General features: G+C 38.1%; 1 protein-coding gene across 1 annotated transcript; it reads right to left on the bottom strand.

Annotated features, from left to right (window-relative positions):
- Window positions 1–438: 438 nt before the first annotated feature.
- Window positions 439–7,737, bottom strand: LOC127423265 (alpha-N-acetylgalactosaminide alpha-2,6-sialyltransferase 1-like). Its single transcript, XM_051667421.1, has 9 exons — window positions 7,627–7,737; window positions 7,257–7,401; window positions 7,018–7,180; window positions 6,646–6,814; window positions 4,246–4,384; window positions 3,557–3,657; window positions 1,633–1,716; window positions 1,286–1,385; window positions 439–925 (listed from the first exon to the last, which is right to left on the bottom strand). Exons 1-9 carry the CDS (start codon window positions 7,719–7,721, stop codon window positions 728–730), a joined length of 1,194 nt encoding a protein of 397 aa, XP_051523381.1. The 5' UTR covers window positions 7,722–7,737; the 3' UTR covers window positions 439–727.
- Window positions 7,738–20,563: the final 12,826 nt, after the last annotated feature.

Below are 20,563 nucleotides of genomic sequence, written 5' to 3'. Positions count from 1 at the left end.
TTGTATTTTGAGCTGTCGGGTTCGATTTGGCGGGAAATCGCTGGCTTATGACGCACATCCTTGCATCATTACATGTTGTGAAAATATAAAAGAAGAGCTGGCTGTAAAAATAAAAAATAAAAAATAAATAAAAATAAAAAGAAGAACTGGCTATCTTGATCCTACGTAAACAGTAGATGCCGGCAATGCACTGGTTGTGTCTCGTTTCGAAGGCTGCGTCTTCTTTTTTTAAAATTTATTTTATTTTTTATTTTTTATTGGGAATGCAAAAAAGGTTAATAATTGTATAAATGTTAAAAACAAATATGTTCTTATATTATAGGTTAATCATGGTTTAAACTAAAATATGCAATTTGTAACTAAATTAATTTATCTTGGCAATTAAAAAAAAAAAAAAAATGACATACACTTTTAACTGATCTTTTTCCACCCCTTTAAAATATAAAAATGTATGTGCTTCATCTCTTTATTATATAGTAAAATAAAAATAAAAATACTACCTAAAATATGACCAAAAACACAAAAGATAATGAATGGTAGTACAACCTGCTTTCACATGCAGTGTGAAGCTTTTCCTTTGTTCATGTTTTGAATAGGAAATGTTGTCCATCTTCACAGTGAAACATTTACCTTGATACAATGTCTATCAGAGATATGGCTTTGGAGATATCTTTTAAAATGGTAAAGCACACAGAGTATGTGCAAACACACAGAATAGAGGGAGTCCTCATGTCTTTGTTGTGTTCAACTTCTCTTGTCTTTGGTAAAGTCTAATGATTCCAGAGTCATGAAGTTTCTTCCAAGTCTTTATCTCCAGGCCATAGTCATGGTTAATATAGAAAATCACATTAGTTTTTTTGAACCTTTCAAAGTAATAGTTGGAGTACTTATGGTGGTCTTCTGTGATGAATCCATAAGCATCCACCTGATTTGGGGCATAAAAGAAAGAGCATTTTTAAGTAATAGGCAAATCTTAAAGTATGATTAATAATTGAAATGTATGAAACAATTATTAAAGACATGTGATAGGATGGTATCAAGAATCCCCTTGAGTGTGGTTATTGATTGGAGATGTTGCAGAGCAACAAACAGCCTGATATTTCAGAACAAACTGCACTTTTAAGTCCCAGTACAGTAATGCAAGGGTATGCTGCATATGTAGTGCACATAACTAATTAAGATCATAGCTGTGACATCTCAAATGCACAAACAAACAAAAAACTAACAAAGTTTATAAATGTTGTATAATTGAATTTACCATTGTCAAATAATACATTTTACTTACAATATCACATGTGTGAATAGCCAAAAACAAAGCATATGCTCCATTGGTTGGTCTGTACATTGCCCAGGTTTTGTACTGCAGCTGGTTGGATGGCATGAATCTGGTTAAAAACAAATATTGGAAATAATAAAATATAATCTGGGAGTCATTCAAAATAGAGAGGTTACACTGAAATGTTCCCAAAAGGGGGGATACATGCTATTTATTTATTATTATTTTTTATAATGTTTTTTATTCTCTGACTACAAGCAAAATGTAAAAAATTATTACATAGTGGTGTAAATGGGTAAAAAAAAAACAAAAAAAAACAAGTTAAGCAGTTCTAAGTGTTTCTAAAATGAAGGTACCTGTTGCGAATGTATCGAAGAAAATCTGGATGAAGAACATAGAATCTACTTTCATTAAAATGCCCATTGAAGAATTTCAGTGGCCTAGTGAAGAAATGGTGTGCAGAATTTTACTTTTTTTTTTTTTTTTTTTTAAATCAATTAGCCTCACTTAAAACAGTTGGGTTAAGAATAACCCAACAGGTAACCCAATTTGATATAGCACCAACCCTCTAGTTGGGTTATTTTAACCCATTTTATTGGACAGCATGTTTTACCCAATAAGTTGGGTTTTTAAATAACTAATTTGTTGGGTTATTCTTTTTTCCAAAATGTTGCTTTAATCATGCTCATTCTATTATTATTATTATTACTACTACTACTGTTATTACTGACATTGCTTACAATATACAAAGTACCAAATGTTTATTTGAATATTAAAACATTTAACATAAAATGTAGGGGAAAATTGTGAAACATACAGTAGGTATGTATATAACTAGATCTACAGAAATGTTGATGAGGAAAAAATAACTTATATAAAGAACATACAGTAACATGTCCTTAATATTTACAAAACACTTGTTAACTAACATTCAGAAATGAACAAAACATAAATCGCTACTTGACCTGATTATCAGTCACACTAAATGCAACATTTTTAAATATTCCAGGTTTAATACAAGTTAAGCTCAATCGACAGCATTTGTGGCATAATGTTGATTACCACAAAAATTATTTTGACTTGTCCCTCCATTTCTTTAAAAAAAGCACAAATCTGGGTTCCAGTGAGGCACACTATGGAAGTCAATGGGGCCAATCAGTGAACGATAAAATACTCTCTGTTTCAAAAGTATAGCCACAAAATGTAAACAATATGTGTGTTAACATGATTTTTGTGTGATAAAATTGCTTACTAACCTTTTCTGTATAAAGTTATATCCAATTTTACAACTTTGTTGCCAAGACCTAACGTTGTAAACCCTAAAAGCCTAAAACGATGATAAAAACAACAATTTAAACAACTTTACAGTTAAAACAAAACACCAGTTTTAACAGAAGAATTAATGTAAGTGCTTTCATAAAACTATAAACTTCACATTTCTGCCTTTAAACCCTCCAAAAATCGTCCCCATTCACTTCCATTGTAAGTGTCTCGCTGTAACCATGATTTTTGCTCTTTTTAAAGAAAAGCAGGGACGAGTCGAAATTCTTTTTTTGATAATCAACATTATGCCACAAATGCTGTTGATTGAGCTTAACTTGTATTGAACCCATAATATGCTTTTAAGGAGACAGGAGTGTGTTGAAGGTCAGTTAAGGCTAGAGCACCGAACTCATCAAGGCAGTTGCCCACCTTGTATGATATCCTTAAATTACTCCTTCTCAACCACATTCTCCTCTATGGTCTCTACCAACCACTCCTCCTCACCTGATGTAAATCACATACACTCTAACATATGTTTAGTCAACAACAGTGAGTCAGTCAGTGAGTGAGCAGCACCTGGTGGGACCATTGCAGCTACAAAGTAGCTTACCCGAACTTTCTTACTCACTGTTACTAAATGAGCTTCCACTAAATCAAGTTTTTTTTTTTTTTTTTTTTTTTTTTTTTTTTTTATGAAGACAGAGCTCTTCCATGAGGACTTGACTAATTCATAAACATATAAAAAGTGCCTTCATATACCTTTATTCAAAAAATGTACTACTTTTCTTATACGTTTTGTACTTACACTTTAAAAAGTTTATCACTTATGTTGTTTATTTTTTGTCCTGTCCAATAAAAATTTTCATAAGCTTAAATTTGTTTTTACTTTTTAATGCATTTTAAAATATTTAATTTTTAAGAAATTTAAGTCTTTCTACTCTCAAGATTTGTTGCTATCTATATAATCATTTTGTGTTTGCAAATGCTGACTGGAAGTACTAGAGCTTGATACTGTACCTCACACCCTTAAAGTACCCTGTAGCTTCTTTTCTCTGTAATAGACCTTGGAGCCACTGGAAGTCCCTCAGGCCTTCAGGGATCATGACGTATTTGATGTCCTATTTAATAACTCCAGAGAGTCCATTATTAATTGAAGTCTGTCAGCAAAATACTTTCACCAAGTAATTATGTACAATTTCACAACAATACAAATGTTGTTGTTGTATAATCACCCTTATGTTGTTCCAAAACCATATGACTTTCTTTCATCCATGAAACACAAAAGGAGATTTTCCATACAACAAAAGTGGATGGGAAATGTCAAGCCTGCCTCATAAGCACCATAAAGATTTCATAAATGTAGTCCATACAACTTGAATCACTATACAAGTCTTCTGATGTGAAACAGTAGCTTTGTATCAGGAAAAAAATAGGCATTTATTTCATTTTTGCTATAAATCTACCCTCTCCTGTAGCTCTCAAACCTTATGGCATTTTTGTTTGTTTTATTTTTATTTAAAAAAAAAAATTTTTCCTTTTCAAAACCAGCCCCAGGCCACTGTCTACTGTCCCTTTATTGTATTGAAAAGAGCAGTAGGAACATATTGCTAAATATCTCTCTTTTGTGTTCCATGCACAAAAAAAGAAAATATGAGCATAGAACGATACTCATTTTTGGGTGAACTAGTCTTTACAAAATTACTGACCTCATCTTGTGGTATCCTGTCATAGCCATATTGTCTAAATCTCTCAAGGCTGGAATATAAGGAATAAGCTGTATGCACGTAGACAGATGTTTTACTTCCAACATCCTTCTCATATCCATTTGTAAGTGCCCCATTCACTCTATTTAGGATTAAATAGCATCAGAGGAAAAACTGGCATGATTTCAGAATGATAAAAATGTTGGAATGAATAATAATACATGTTGGCTTGCTGGCATGCATTATGATCAGTGTTGGGTAAGTTACTTAAAAATAGTAATCCACTAGAAATTATTTATCTTACTTTAATTACTTCATTGAAAAAATTATCACATTACTAATTACTTTACTTTTAAGATACTTTCTAAAACACTTTTCTGCTCAACAAATTCAAATTAATGTCTATTTATTTCTTGTTCATTGTTACATACAAGTCATACACTCAGCACCTCACATTTCTCCTTCACAATGACTCACTACAGGGCCATAATTCATGTATTCTACATAAATAAGATATTACAAATAAGCATAATCCTATAATGTACTTAAAAGTAATTAAATTAATTGAAAGCCAGTAACTATAATCTGATTACAAGAATTTAAAATGAAAATGGATATGTTAATAAAACTCAGCAAAAAAAGAAACATCCCTTTTTCAGGATACTGTATTTTAAAGATAATTATGTAAAAATCCAAATAACTTTACAGATCTTTATTGTAACAGGTTTAAACAATGTTTTCCATGCTTGTTCAATGAACCATAAACAATTAATGAACATGCACCTGTGGAACGGTCGTTAAGACACTAACAGCTTACAGACGGTAGACAATTAAGGTCACAGTTATAAAAACTTAGGACACTAAAGAGACCTTTCTGCTGACTCTGAAAAACACCAAAAGAAAGATGCCCAGGGTCCCTGCTCATCTGCGAGAATATGCCTTAGGCATGCTGAATGGAGGCATGAAGACTGCAGATGTGGCCAGGGCAATAAATTGCAATGTCTGTACCGTGAGACGCCTAAGACAGTGCTACAGGGAGACAGGAAATACAGCTGATCGTCCTCGCAGTGGCAGACCACGTGTAACAACACCTGCACAGGATCAGTACATCCGAATATCATCTGCAGGACAGGTACAGGATGGCAACAACAACTGCCCAAGTTACACCAGGAACGCACAATCCCTCCATCAGTGCTCAGACTGTCCGCAATAGGCTGAGAGAGGCTGAACTGTGGGCTTGTAGGCCTGTTGTAAGGCGGGTCTTTACCAGACATCACCGGCAACAATGTCGCCTATGGGCACAAACCCACCTTCACTGGACCAGACAGGACTGGAAAAAAGTGCTCTTCACTGACGAGTCATGGTTTTGTCTCACCAGGGGTGATGGTCGGACTCGCGTATATCATCGAAGTAATGAGCGTTACACTGAGGCCTGTACTTTGGAGCAGAATCGATTTGGAGGTAGAGGGTGCGTCATGGTCTGGGGCGGTGTGTCACAGCATCATCGGACTGAGCTTGTCATTGTAGGCAATCTCAATGCTGTGCATTACAGGGAAGATATCCTCCTCCCTCATATGGTACCCTTCCTGCAGGCCCATCCTGACATGATCCTCCAGCATGACAGTGCCACCAGCCTTACTGCTCCTTCTGTGCATGATTTCCTGCAAGACAGGAATGTCTGTGTTCTGCCATGGCCAGCAAACAGCTTGTATCTCAATCCCATTGAGCACGTCTGGTACCTGTTGGATCGGAGGGTGAGGGCTAGGGCCATTCCCCCCAGAAATGTCCATGAACTTGCAAGTGCCTTGGTGGAAGAGTGGGGTAACATCTCACAGCAAGAGCTTTCAAATTTGGTGCAGTCCATGAGGAGGAGATGCACTGCAGTACTTAATGCAGCTGGTGGCCATACCAGATACTGACCCCCCCCCCCCACACCTTTGTTCAGGAACACATTATTCCATTTCTGTTAGTCACATGTCTGTGAAACTTGTTCAGTTTATGTCTTAGTTATTGAATCTTTTTATGTTCATACAAATATTTACACATGTTAATTTTGCTGAAAATAAAAGCAGTTGAAAGTGAGAGGACGTTTTTGCTGAGTTTATTATCATAATCACTGTTGGGTGTAATCCAATTACAAAGTAATTAGTTACTATAATCTATTTTTTTTGCGAAAAAAAAATAGTATAATTACTTTTTTGACTAAAATCTAATGAGATTACAGTAACACCATGAGCATTAACTTTGCTCTACCTGATTATCTGTTTACCTGATGTTATTAATTACATCTTAGAATGTTTTTCTCATTCTTTCAAGAAACTAAGGCTCTTGAATAAGCATAGCTGCAAAAATTATTCACAAGAATTTGTAAAACTAGCTATGATTGAGAACTTTCATGCTTACCGAAAAACATAATCATGGGAGTCGATCTCTTTTCCCATCCTTGAGTTATTGAGAATGCCACCAGAACCCACAACAGCACAGCGGATACAGTCATCCTTTGCACTTTCAGGCACAGGCAGTAATACTGAAGACTTAGGCTTAGGTATCAAATCCACTGCTACTTTTACCTCTTTCAAGGGGGAAAAATACATGCATGAAAAGGAATTGAAAGTGCATGAATGCACATAGGGGCATTTTGGCAACTTTGAATTTCATGTAACTTTTTTAAGTGTGAAATCATGATGAATTTGTTTTAATATTTTTTTTTTTTCTTCATTTTCAAGAAATAATATGTTTATCTTTGGCCTCCAACAATTTGCCTTTGGTGTTTACCATTGTAGTTGTACTCCATGAAGCCAAAAGGATTATTGAAGTGTGCCAGTCGATTCCATTCTGATAAGTTGAGTTGACCTCTGTACAGCCATAACTGAATGTTGGAAAGCACAGCTTCCCGGAACTTGGGATCCTTAGTGTTGTGTAGGGATTTTGGACAGGTCTGTGGAACAGTGATCTTTCAAAGTAACAAAACAAACAACTGCACTATGATGTTAGGGGTAAAAAAATGTACTTACTGTAATTCTTGTTTGATCTTGCAAATATACATCTTCAAAATCCCAGTCAGGAAGTTTCATAAAGTTCTTCTTATATAGAACTGGAATAGGTGTTATGGTGGATTCACGCTCAACAGAGTAAGAGGGGTTTTCATCTTTGTAGAGACTTGTAGTTCCAAGCGATGATAATGAAAAATAGCAAAATGTAACTAAATAAAACCAACACATTTTTTTTTTCTTTGTAGTACAGACAGTTCAAATATTAAATAAACACGACAGCACTAATACCTGTGCATACAAGTGATTAGAATATCATAACATGATGTCTACAAGTGTTGTGATGAGTCTTCGTCCCCATTCTCTGCTATTTCTGTGTATTCTTTAAACTTACCCAGGTTGCTGATCAAAGAGATTAATCCAGAGTATAACATAGAGCAGCACGCAACAAGTCAAAATGAGACTAACAAGACCCAAAATTTTCTGCATGTTTAATGACTAACTCTCTCCCATCTTATGAGCTGGCACTTTTTTACAACAATATTCTCGAGTTGTAATTTGCCAATACAAATATATTGCGTCATCAAACCATGTGATTATTTAGGACAGAATGGACTAGCATTTCTCAGGGTGCGGTTATTGTTAAAAGTCAGTTTCTTTACAGACACATACTGTACCTTGAATTCTTCCTTTGTCTTCATATGAACAACATTGTCTCACCAAAACCTGTTCTTTTTTCTCATGCTTTTTTTGGTCAATCAGATTATGAAAATCTGGACAAAACAAACTGTCTATTTTCAAAGAGGACTTCAATGTTTATTTACAGAATTTTTCAAATAAATAACTGATACAAAATGTCCACCCTGTTATGGATAAATACAAAATAGCCTAAAATATTTAAACATGCATCCCTTTTTGATATCATATTAGTGATAACTTATTAACCTCTTCAACTCTGGAGCATTTGTGGGCTGCTGCCTGCAATTTTTCACACTCAAATTTAAAAGCTCATTATTTACACATACTGTGGACTAATTGCCAGAAATTGGTCTAATTTTTTCAGAAATTCACCCAAATAAAAAAGACTCTAATTATTCATAAATAATATTATATATGTTTACAATCTTATGATGAGTATAAATTTTTTTTTATCTTTTTTGAACTTTTTTTTATCTTAACTTTGAAAGCATTTAATTCTGGTTTTGTTCGCTCCATCTTTTTTCCTCTATCATTTTCCGCCACAAAATGCAGATCTGAAATATACTGTAGGTAGGGCATTTTAGCTCTTGCAGATGTGCTCCTCCATAGACATTCAGTCTAATGTTCAGTTCATGCCCCACCCCCATTGTTTCATCGAATATCTCGGCCTCTGAGTGGACTAGAAGCTCAATTTATTAGAAAGTGTTATTAGAAAGTTGAAATCCTCCACTTTGCAGTGATATATTACATTTTATGATCAATAGTCTATAATATATATTTTCAGTGCATTATTTAGCATGCTTTTCCTGCTGGACTGCATACTTTGTAAGATATCTAAGATATCTAAGATATAACACTGGATTATTCACACAAGCAAAGTAAAAGTAAAAATTGCTTATTTTTTTTCGAAAACTGCCTAAGGTAAAAGCAGATATAAAGTTTTTAGCTATATGGTGGCTTACAGCAGCAGTGATCGGCGCATAAAAGAGACATTTGTTTTTTATGTCTTACAAATATCATATTTCACTTTGTGATTCTTCTGAAAATCTTAGGGCAACAACATAAACTGCACAGTCAGATTCAAGAGCATGAGAGATTTCATTTTGTATGTGATTTTAGTGCTAATTAAAAGACTTTCATATTCGTATTAATATTTCGACCACATGACCTCTAGGTGGTGCTGATTTGCAACACAAATGTTTTCAGGCCTTATTTTATTATTTTATGTAACATAAATGCAGAAGTGATGTTTATATATGAAAAGTTCCAATTCTAAGCTTTCAAACAATACTCAATATGCCTGACTTATGTTTTCAGAGACTTGAACATTTTAATGTGTCTACTTCATAAAAAATACTCATGATTTACTGTTGACTTTTAAGATAAAATTGCATTTGAGTAGAAATTAGAGTTTATCCTCATTTATTTATAATATACACCTAGTGTTGCCAACTACTTTCACTGAAAAGTAGCTAAAACCTGCTCAAAAAGTCACTAAATGTCGCTAGATGACGTCATGCTTAATTAATATATTCATGGCGTCATCGCGTCGCATTTGCATTCTACCATGTGTCAGCCCTTTACATCTGTTTGCTGCTCTCCTACTCTCTGTGCTCACATACTGTCAAATTCCCAATAAAGCTTTTCTCATGTACATATTTGTTCTTTTTCTGTTGTCAGACAACGGAACGAGTATGAAATAGTCACTGAAACGCCACCCATTAAGACTACATGTTAAACAGTAGTCACTTCCAAGCAATTTCCAAGCAGCTGCTCTGCACTGCTAAAATCCTGATTTTATAACATAAGTTAAAGACAATGGCTGTGCTGTGATTTCGGCTATATTTACATGTAAAATGATCATTCAGAGAGAAAGGTAGAAGCGACAGACTCTTATTTTTTCTCTCACACAGCTCGCGCGGCAGTACTGGTGACTCTTCTGCGGAAAGTAGCTAGGGTTTGTCCAAAAAGTCACTAGATTTGTCACTGTGGAGAGGGAAAGGGCGAGCGGAGACACACAAAGAGAGAGAGAGAAGAGAGAGAGAGATGAACTTGCTCGCCAGCTCCCGGACGCACTGTCGCCCAGTCCTCAACCGCTCCTCCGCCCTCTGGTGGACGGCAGCTCTCTCCTCCCCCGGCGGACGGCAGCAAGTCCTCCGGCCCCTGGCGGACGTAGCAGCTAGTCCTCCGGCCCCTGGCAGACAGAACCGCTCCTCCCCTTCTCGGCAGATGGCCGTGGTTCCTCCGGCTCTCAGCGGCTGGCAGCGGCCCCACCGTCCCCAGGCAGACGGCTGCGGCTGCTCCCCTGGCGGATGGCAGTGGTGAGGACTCCAGAACAAAGCATCTCTCTTCCCTCCCAGGTTTCGGAACCACTGTAACAGTTCAAGGATGGGCAAGGAGGAGGCGGGAACCAGCTGAACAATAAACATAAAGTTTAATGTGAAACTCAACATAATACAAACATAAACAAACACAGACACACATGTAACGCAGCCGTGTGCATCTGACTCTCTTTCGAACTGGCGCCTCTGGCTCATCTTTATCTCACTCTCCCACTGATCAGCCGATTCAGCACCGGCTGTGCATCATCACGGCCCGGTCACGCCCTCCTCCTTGTCACAGTGTATTTTGCTATCAATTTTGCATTGACCTGATGATGCATATTAATTCTTTTTGTTTAAGTCTACCTGTTCTGTTATTTACAGTCAGATATATTCAAACACAGCAAGGATGTGGTAAAGAAACCGCTCAACCCAAACACGTTTGCTGAACAACCACTGTTCTTAAAGAGACAGTACCATGTTAATCTTTTTTAAACATAACGTAAACTCAATGTAAATACTACAAATTATGCATACAAAAAAACAAGCATGTAACAAAATGTGTGATAAATGTGTAAATTTGCATATATTTAAAGGGGCAAGGGTTTGTTGAAACTTGGCAAAGAGTTCAGGCAGTTCTGTCTCACGTTGCTATATCTTTTCTAACTCATCTGAACGATGGAGTGTTCCATTCAGAAGTGGTCATCCCTATACCCTCTATTGTGAGAGCTTCAATGGGTTGAAATGTGTGGGGCTCAAAAATAGTGGTCATTTTATTGGAAATTTTGTTTGAAACAACCCTACAGCTTGGCTACCATTATTATTCTCCCATCAAAAAAGCCCTGTGAAGGCATTGTTTAAGGCAAAATCCCCTAGACTACATAACATTGACAGAATATATAAATTAGCTATGAGTCTGTTATGGAATGTTTGTGATTTCAAACTTCAGCTGTCAAAACTTACACACAAGCCATTTAATCTGCTTTAAGATGCTCTCTTCTTTCTTTCTTTCTTTCTTACTGTAAGACCTGTACAATTTTTAACTTCAAGCATTTAAGACTATTTTAGACTTTCAGACAAGGTTTTGTCAGACCAACATTATAGTTTGTCTCAACAAACTTTACGTATCCTGTTTAATCAGTACTTCCGTAGCACAAAAAAAAAAAAAAATCAATATCTTCTTTTTCCCAACCACCTAAGCCAAGTTATTTTTTGTAATTTAGGGCAAACATGCAGTTATAGCAATGAATGGTATAATAAAAGTTTTTGTTCAACAGCCTTTTTATACAAAGAATAAAGCTTAACTATATAGCTTAAATTATTAAATAATAGTCAGAAAATTATATTTTTTAAACCTGTTTAAACCAAATTTTCTTTAAAATAATGACATTTTAAGCACATGTTGCTTGAACTCGATAAATGCTAATTTTGAAATATCAGTAACAATATAAACGCTATTGTTAATTTTACTTTATCAAAATCAGCAAAGATTTCACATTAAAAAGATGAGTACGGGGGCCTGGGTAGCTCAGCAAGTACTGACACTGACTACCACCCCTGGAGTTTGCGTGTTTGAAACTCATCATAAACATATGTTTTCAAAGTTGATGGGGCATGAGACCTTGCAGCCCAGGGCCCCCACAGGCTCCAGGTAGTCGAGGGCCCCTGGGCACTGGCCCCATTGGCCCGGTCCATAATTCACCTATGGATCATCCTAAACTCATATCATTTGTTAAGTCATTATTGCTGTCAGTGTCAGGTGGTTGGGACTCGGGACGTTCAAACAAATGCAATATTTTATACCGCCACAGAGACACAGTGTTTATTGATTATGAGGACATCAACCAATAAACAGCTTACTTACAGTATGTTTGTACCTTTATTTTAAGCTGGGATAGGAGAAAGTATTTAACACTGGAAAAGTTATGCACTACAGATTTAAAGAATCACATTTATAAGTAATTGGTATATTTTTGTAAGCTCTCTCGAAAGTGAACCAGACTGTGAGCAATCTACTAAGAGCAATATTACTGTAGATTGAACAGCTGAAATTGTTGTTAATTTTCAAATAGTTTGCAATTTACTGCAATTCATATTGTATATATTTGAAAAGGATTTGGTTTGTCTTTGCATGTTGTCAGAAACAAATGGTACAGTCAGGGTCCATTTGTGATCACACAGGGTACAGCCTATGTGGTTGTACCCTCACTGGGTCAAAGTTACACCTTAGGAGGTCACGTGACACCATGCAAAGGGCAGACGTGTGAGCGACGAGCTCTGTGCACTTTGCTAAATTTTTTATTATTTTCATGTTATAACCTGGTGAATTTTGATACACCCAGTTACACATTTGCTCTTTGATGCAAAACATGGCAAAGAAGTCAAAACCCTCGGGCACTGGAGACATTAAAAGACACTTACGTGTTCAGGATGAAAGCCCTGACAGGCCTACAGACCGGGGACTCGATTTAGATGGCGTGGCGGGAGAGGTGATCCAGTGTCAGTTGTCCAACATGTCGGTGATGTTGACGAAGATTCTTGCTGACTTGGAGGATCTCGCTGTAATACGTCAATTGATTACGGCGATGGAAAAAAATTCTCTGAGCTAGTTACAAGAGTGACTGATGTTGAGAGACGAATCGATTTTTGGGAATCTTCGGAGAGGGAATTAACCGCTAATCCGCCCACGACCAAAGTTGATTTGGAACATCTCCTTGAAAAGCTTGAAGATCTTGAGAATAGAAGCCGCAGGAATAACGTTCAAATTGTTGGAATTCCTGAGCATAAGGAGATACGGTGAAATTCCTAGACGAGCTTTTCCCGAGTCTGCTCGACATAACAGGCCACAAGCTGGAAATCGAGCTCACAGAGTCCCAGCTCACAGATTTGCTGAGGGAGATAGGCCCCGACTGATTCTGGCCAGATTTCTGAGATCATCCGATAAAGATCTTGTGCTGCACCAGGCGAGGAGCAAAGGGAAGATTTCTTGGAAGAACCATAATATTTTCTTGTTTCCGGACTTTGCGAACTTGACAAGAGAGAAACGCGATCGGTTCAAGGTATGTAAGAAACTCTTACATCGGCGAAAGATTACTTTTGCTCTAATGTTACCGGCCAAACTTAGAATAGAAATGAAGGTCGGTCGCAAAGTATTTACATGTTTTTTATAGAATCAATGACTGAGTAAACTGCGTTGGCTCCGCCGAGCGGCTGGAGCTTGTTTTGTGAATAACACTTTCCTTAAAGAAACTTTTGCATTGATGAAAGATTACTTTCGCATTGAAGTTTTTTCTATTTGTCTTGTTCGGGGGGGAAGTTCGGGGTTTGATAGTTTCACTAATGGGGACTGTGGTCTGTATAACTTTGTTTTTGACACACAATCTATTTTTTCTAATATGTCAAAATGTCAAATGTTATTATGAATAAGTTGTCTCTCTCCACGTGGAATGTGAATGGGTTGGGGTACCCCATAAAAAGAAGGAAGGTTATTACTTTTCTTAAACGTAAGAAATATGATATAGTGTTTCTTCAAAAACACATCTCTCCCCGCAGGAAGCTGAAAAATTTGGGAAGATATGGGGTGGACATGTTTTTTTTAGTGCTGGCTCAAGGATGAGCAAAGGAGTCATTATATTGATTAATAAACATCTACAATTCAAATGTCTCAAACAGACTAAAGATAAATTAGGTAGAGTCATTATTGTTTTAGCTGAAATTCAAGGGCAAAGGTTGATTTTGGCTAATATTTACGCACCTAACGCTGATGATCAGGGCTTTTTTATAGATCTTGAAGGGATGTTGCAAGGCGCTGGCATCCCTCATGATATAATATTGGGAGGAGACTTTAATCTTTTGATGGACTCAGTCCTTGATCATAGTGAAGCAAAAGTGTGTAAACCCCCTAGAGCAACATTGATGCTTCACAGGATGTGTAAAAATGTGTATCTAAAATATATATATATATATATATGTTTACATTTCATTGCTAGTGTATGATTTAATAAAAAAAATTTAATTACAAAAAAGTTACACCTTAAGGTACTAATATGTACCATTTAGGGATTGATAAGGTACAAATACATTTCTGTCCATCATTGGGTCCATGTATGTACCATTTCTCCCAAAAGAGGAACAAAATACTGTGATCAAATTATTTGCCTGATGGGGTATGGTGTGGTTCAAAGCTGCAAAAGCCAAACCCTTCAAGTGCATGAAATTCACTTCATTGTCCCAAACGTGATCTCAACAATTCAATAAGCACACAATTGAAAATCACCCAACACCAGTGTTGGGGGTAACGTGATAAAAGTAACGTGTGTTACGTAATCAGATTACTTTTTCGAGAAACAAGTAAAGTAACACAATATTTTTTATTTTAGACCATAATATCGGAGTTGCTTTTTAAATAAAGTAACACGTTGCTTTTGTACACCTCTACTTTCCCTGTATTGTGAGAAATCAGGATTAAAAGTGTGCAAACTTCGGAGAGGAGACATAGTGAATGACTGCCATTGTATTTCCACAGAGTGTGAGGCCAGAGACTATTTAGCAGAGCGAGTCACTTCTATTTAAATGAATGGGAGATATTGGAACACCCAACCAAGGAGCTCTAGCACCCAACAGTCAGTGGATGTAGAAAGGAAGTCTCACCATGCAGGTAAAAGAGCTAATCACCTTTTAGATACAGACATCGCCTGTCAATCAACTCACTAACGCGCATGCGCATTTCGTGTTTTAGAGTAATATGAGGTCAACATTCGGTTGAGTATAACGCGGTTGATTCATGTGTTAATACACACTGCATTAAAAAATCAGTAAACATATTTGGGCAGAGGAATTATAAAACTAGTCTTCCACTGGCCACGACATGATACACAGCATGAAATACTTGCTCAATTCACTGACTTGTGCAGCCGAACTGTTCCGTGTTACAGCTCCCCGTAACTGGGAGAATAGGATGAGAATATCTGTCTCTGGATCAGTGGCTCCAAGCAACGTCCTAATGAAGACTTCAAATATACTTGGCTAGTCAAATATACTAAGCTGCTTTAGGTAAGACAGTGGTTATTCTTCATTTTTCATGTTGGCTGCCATGTTGATGGAAAAACAAATCATACATATTCATGTTATTGATTCTTTATTGTAAATAAGATGTGAAGACCAACTTTCAAAATATCTGTTTGTTTACTATGTTTTGACATGAGTGTTGTGCAGTAGCTAGCATGACCTGAAATGTCTCCTGTATGCAATGCATGGCTTATTTGTATGAAATGCATAGCATAGCAGAAAAGAAAGTGTCTGTGAAGAAAAAGTAGCACTTTCCATAAAAAATTACTTTTTAATTAATTAAGTTACTTTTTTTAAGGAGTAACACAATATTCTAACGAGTTACTTTTGTTGGGCCTCATGTATTCAGATAGAAGACTAAGTAAAACCTGACTGAGGCCCACAAAAAGTCATAAATCTTACTGATAAAAACCACGCCAAAATCAAACAAAGGGAGTCCAAAACAGACTATAAATCCCATGAAACCTTGCTCACTAAAGGATCGAACTCTCAACTCCTATTGGAAGAGGCACACAACAGAACGGCCCTCAACCATGACGTCATCGGGAGTAGAAATAACTCTGAGATCCGTCCGGGCTTTGCTTTTAGCAACTTTGCTCACCGGGTGTAGACACAGCTCATCGCTGCTCTCAGGTGTAGCCTCGTGGCACAGACTTGAAACTGTGGCCATACAATCTCCATCTCGCTGGACGAGTTGAGATTACTCTGTGTTCCACCGAACACTCTAACGGATCCGAAGGAGACCGCCGAGCAATCCACATCTTCATCCGTTTGCCTGCAGAAGTGAAGAGAAAAGATTTCTCTTCCCTCTTCAATCAAGTCGACGTCGCTAATTTCTCCGCCAGCCCGCCGAGAACCAGCAGCCGTACAGAGCGAGGAAACGGCCTCCTGTCATCACCCGAGCCTCGAGGAACCGAGTCGGAGTTAAAGGACAGATGAACACATATTCTACCTGCGTCCTCATACGATTCAAGTAAGAGGTTTACGTCTGGGCAGAGATAAAATATTATAGTGTGTTATTCTTGTATATCAAGGTTATTGCTTGTACAGTTTACGGATCGCCGAGTCCGCTCATTGCTGCTAATAATACTCAAGGTATTACTGTAATGTACTGTTATCACGAATGAGATCTGCTGTGTTGTAGTCCAACCATGTTGGACTGTTGTGTATTTCCACCATTGCGGGTGAGACCGGCACACTGAGTTTATCCATTAAAGAACCAAAGACCACGGGATGGTTTACAAGCCGTTCACCGCATCTCTGAGTGATAAACTAACAGCTGATTTCTCTCCCACGATCGCGAAACCGGCTTTGGTGCCACCACTTTATTCTCTCTCTCTATCTCTCGTACTAACCACAAACACACAAGCGACCCCTCACAAACATTCTCGCACACACTTTTGGCTAGTAGATAACTTCGTGATAAAGCTCAGCTTTGTCCCTATGTTATCGTACAAGCGGAGACACACGGTAAACTGGCAGACGCCATTGACCGGTTTCTCTCCGCCCACATTCGCGGCCATATTCTCTGGCCGGAAATCTCGCATGACATACTCTCCACGAGAGTCACGTCCGCCATTTTGTGCATGTCACACCTTACACACACGCACATTCACACACAAATTCACACACACACACACACACTCACCTACCTTCCTCTCATGTGTTATAGGCTTATTTTGGTTAACATATGTAATCATGTCACTGTTTAGTTTGTAGTTGTAAGTCAGAAATTTATTGACTGCATTATATTGATTATTAATTGATATTACTGCATAAATAAAATTTGTTATATTTCAAAGAGAAGTGTTTTGGTTTGTTTTGCATACACCTGTGTCAAACGCTGACAGCGGATGTCAGTGCTCGGATTCAAGCCTTCATTGTTTCTTTTCGAAGGTCGATATTCTTCGGATGTTGATTTTCCAAAGACAACAGTCTAATATTGAGACTGTTATACTATCTATTTATTAGTCCCTGATTCCAGGGTGATGACCCGGTGATATTAATCCTTATTAATATTCTATTGATTTTGATAATTGATAATTATCTTTGATGATTGTTGAATTTGAAGGATCAATAACTAGTGTTAATTCTAATCAATGTTCCACTAATTTTAATAATTAATGATTATCTTTGATAATAATTAATATTCTATTGAATTTGATGGTTATCTTTGATTGTTGATGTGAAGGATTAAAAGAGCTAACATTGATTCAAATCAATGTTCTATTGATTTTAATAATTGATAATTATCTTTGTTAATTATTAATTATTGTTAATAACCAAACCCGCTCCTAAACGTAGCGCACTACATTTACTGGAGCCCCGTATGAGGTTTTAATGAGTTAGATTCTATTATTTAATTTAAATATTAATTAATAACTAAAGTAATAAAATTTAATTTCTGATAGTAACACTGATCTAAACAACCAGTAGAACCTACTCTTTTGAAAGTAACATTACCCAACACTGCCCAACAAAAACTTAAATAATAAATGATAAAAAAAAAAAAAAAAAAAAAACATTTATAGAGTAAAATAGTTCAAAAATAGTTCACTGGTCACATCCAATAGGTGAAAAAAATAATAATCCATATCTGACCTCTGGATTTTAGTGTTTATATTTAGAGCATCAAGATTATGTTTTTTATTATTATTTTTTATTTATTTTTATTTTTTTACATATAAAACAAATTCATTAAATTAAATTACAAATAGGTTTAGAAACAATGCCATTTTATCCCATTTAAAATAAACTAGCTGTTTCTTTAAATACAATCATTAAACTTTGGATCAACTGGATATTTAATTTATTCAATGGAAGAGCCCAAACTCTTATGCAAAATACAAACTTTTTTAAACAAGAAAAACTGAAGAGCTGCAAGTGCAACAGGTAATTTCACAGTGTAGGGCTCTATTCAAATTCGTCCAACGGGATTGACTCACTGTGCGATTTGACCTTAAAAGAGCTATCATGATTGAACACCTGTCTGGTGAGGTGTGTAAAGTTATACTGGAATTGTTCAGCAAAGTGTGGATAACAGGCATACTTCCCTCTAGCTGGAAACATTCAATTGTCATTCCTATTAAAAAAAAACTGGTAAAGACCATTCTGAAGCCACTAGCTCTAACAGTGTTGGGGAGTAACGGAATACATGTAACGGGATTACATATTTAAAATACAAAATATAAATAACTGTATTCCACTACAGTTACAATTTAAATCATTGGTAATTAGAATACAGTTACATTCAAAAAGTATTTTGATTACTGAAGAGATTACTTTGCATTTTTTTGTCATTTGTTTCATTTAATATTTAGTCCTTTCAGATGGAAAACATTTATACATATAAATGATGTGATCCAAAGTGCATTTGAACAGCAGTGAAACGTCATGGTTACTGGTGTAACCTCCGTTCCCTGATGGAGGGAACGAGACGTTGGTGTCGATGTAGTGACACTAGGGGTCACTCTTGGGAGCCCAAGACACCTCTGGTCTTTGATAAAAGGCCAATGAAAATTGGCGAGTGGTATTTGCATGCCACTCCCCCGAACATACGGGTATAAAAGGAGCTGGTATGCAACCACTCATTCAGGTTTTACACTGAGGAGCCGATATAAGGTCCGGCCATTTCAGCGGGTAGTTCAGCGTTGTGGCAGGAGGGACCAACGTCTCATTCCCTCCATCAGGGAACGGAGGTTACACCAGTAACCATGACATTCCCTATCTGTCACTCACTCGACGTTGGTGTCGATGTAGTGACACTAGGGGTCCCTATACAAAACGCCACAAGGCTGAACTGTGTTACGTGAACTGGCGGTGTGTGGTGGGCAGACTTGCTGTGTGCCTCATAGCCAGCGCACCAGGTCGACACGTAACCTCCCCCAACACAGTTATGAGTGTCAAACGGCCATTTTTGGGGACAAGTCGACTACCCAGAGATAGAGACAGGCTTAACGCAGTCATGGCCTCTTTCCCCTTCTCTTTTTCCACTCCCTAAAAAAGAAGGGGGATTATCTGACTGGGCCGCCAGGTCTAGTCGAGGGGTGTCCCTCCCAAGGGGAGGACACCGCAGAGACCACACCTCGCCCCAAGAGAGGGGGGGATATTTAAGTGGAAGAATACATCACATGGTCTTTCCAACCATGTGGAGAGCCTTCAAGGTAGATCCTGCCCAATGGGGGAGGAGTTACTACAACATGGAGATTGAGGGGCTCTGCCCAAGGAAGACGCAGTTTGCCAGTAGGGAAACGAACTAGCGGAAGCTATAGATCGCATGGGGTTAGCCTTACAGGGAACCGCCACATGCGGAGCACCTACCCCAGAACCGGGCTCTTAGTTAGCGCGTGTACTGGGCTGGCAGCGAGTCTCTCTGAAAACTCGACTGCCACAGGGCTCGGAGGAAGTCAACCAGGGAACAACTTCTGTGAACACTACTGGGAATTAACAGCGCATGTCTTCAGCTCAAAAGGAGGTGGAAGGCGCTATGTGCAAGCGATACACCCGGCCGGCTATCCCGGGCTTATCCGCTTATGTTGCGTGCCACTACCTGGGACGAAACCGGTTCCACCCGGAGGTTGTAGAACCTTGCAAAGGTGTTGGGTGTTGCCCAGCCCGCTGCTCTGCAAATGTCTGTTAGAGAGGCACCTCTGGCCAGGGCCCAAGAAGCCGCTACACCACGGGTAGAATGGGCTCGTAGCCCTACCGGGGGTGGCATGTTTTGGGCGAGACATGCCATAGTTATGGCGTCAATGAGCAAGTGGGCGATCCTCTGCTTGGAGACAGCACTTCCTTTCCGCTGTGCACCAAAGCAGACAAAGAGCTGCTCAGAGATTCTAAAGCTCTGCGTGCGATCCAAATAGATGCGTAAAGCGCGCACCGGACACAGCAATGACAGGGCTGGGTCTGCCTCCTCCTGGGGCAGCACTTGCAGGTTCACCACCTGGTCCCTAAAAGGAGTGGTGGGAACCTTGGGCACATAGCCCGGTCGGGGGTCTCAGGATCACGTGAGAATAGCCCGGACCGAACTCCAGGCACGTTTCGCTGACAGAGAACGCTTGCAGGTCACCTACCCTCTTGATGGAAGTGAGCGCAGTCAGGAGGGCAGTCTTCAAGGAGAGTGCCTTAAGCCCGGCTGACTGCAAAACTCAAAGGGGGCTCTCTGTAGACCCTGAAAAACTACAGAGGTCCGATGAGGGAACAAGGCGTGGCCTGGAGGGATTCAGCCTCCTGGCGCCTCTTAGG

The sequence above is a fragment of the Myxocyprinus asiaticus genome, chromosome 32 (genome assembly GCF_019703515.2).
Source record: "Myxocyprinus asiaticus isolate MX2 ecotype Aquarium Trade chromosome 32, UBuf_Myxa_2, whole genome shotgun sequence".
Classification (NCBI taxonomy): domain Eukaryota; kingdom Metazoa; phylum Chordata; class Actinopteri; order Cypriniformes; family Catostomidae; genus Myxocyprinus; species Myxocyprinus asiaticus.
This window is presented reverse-complemented; position numbering and strand designations above follow the sequence as displayed.

Bases quoted from the DNA above. Each gene is read 5' to 3' on its own strand.
- LOC127423265 (XM_051667421.1), bottom strand. From the start codon at position 7,721: ATGCAGAAAATTTTGGGTCTTGTTAGTCTCATTTTGACTTGTTGCGTG. The intron at 7,402-7,626 runs GTAAGTTTAAAG...TGGAACTACAAG, and splicing joins CTCTTTGATCAGCAACCTGG to TCTCTACAAAGATGAAAACC. The intron at 3,658-4,245 runs GTCAGTAATTTT...GTTATTAAATAG, and splicing joins ACAGGATACCACAAGATGAG to GACATCAAATACGTCATGAT.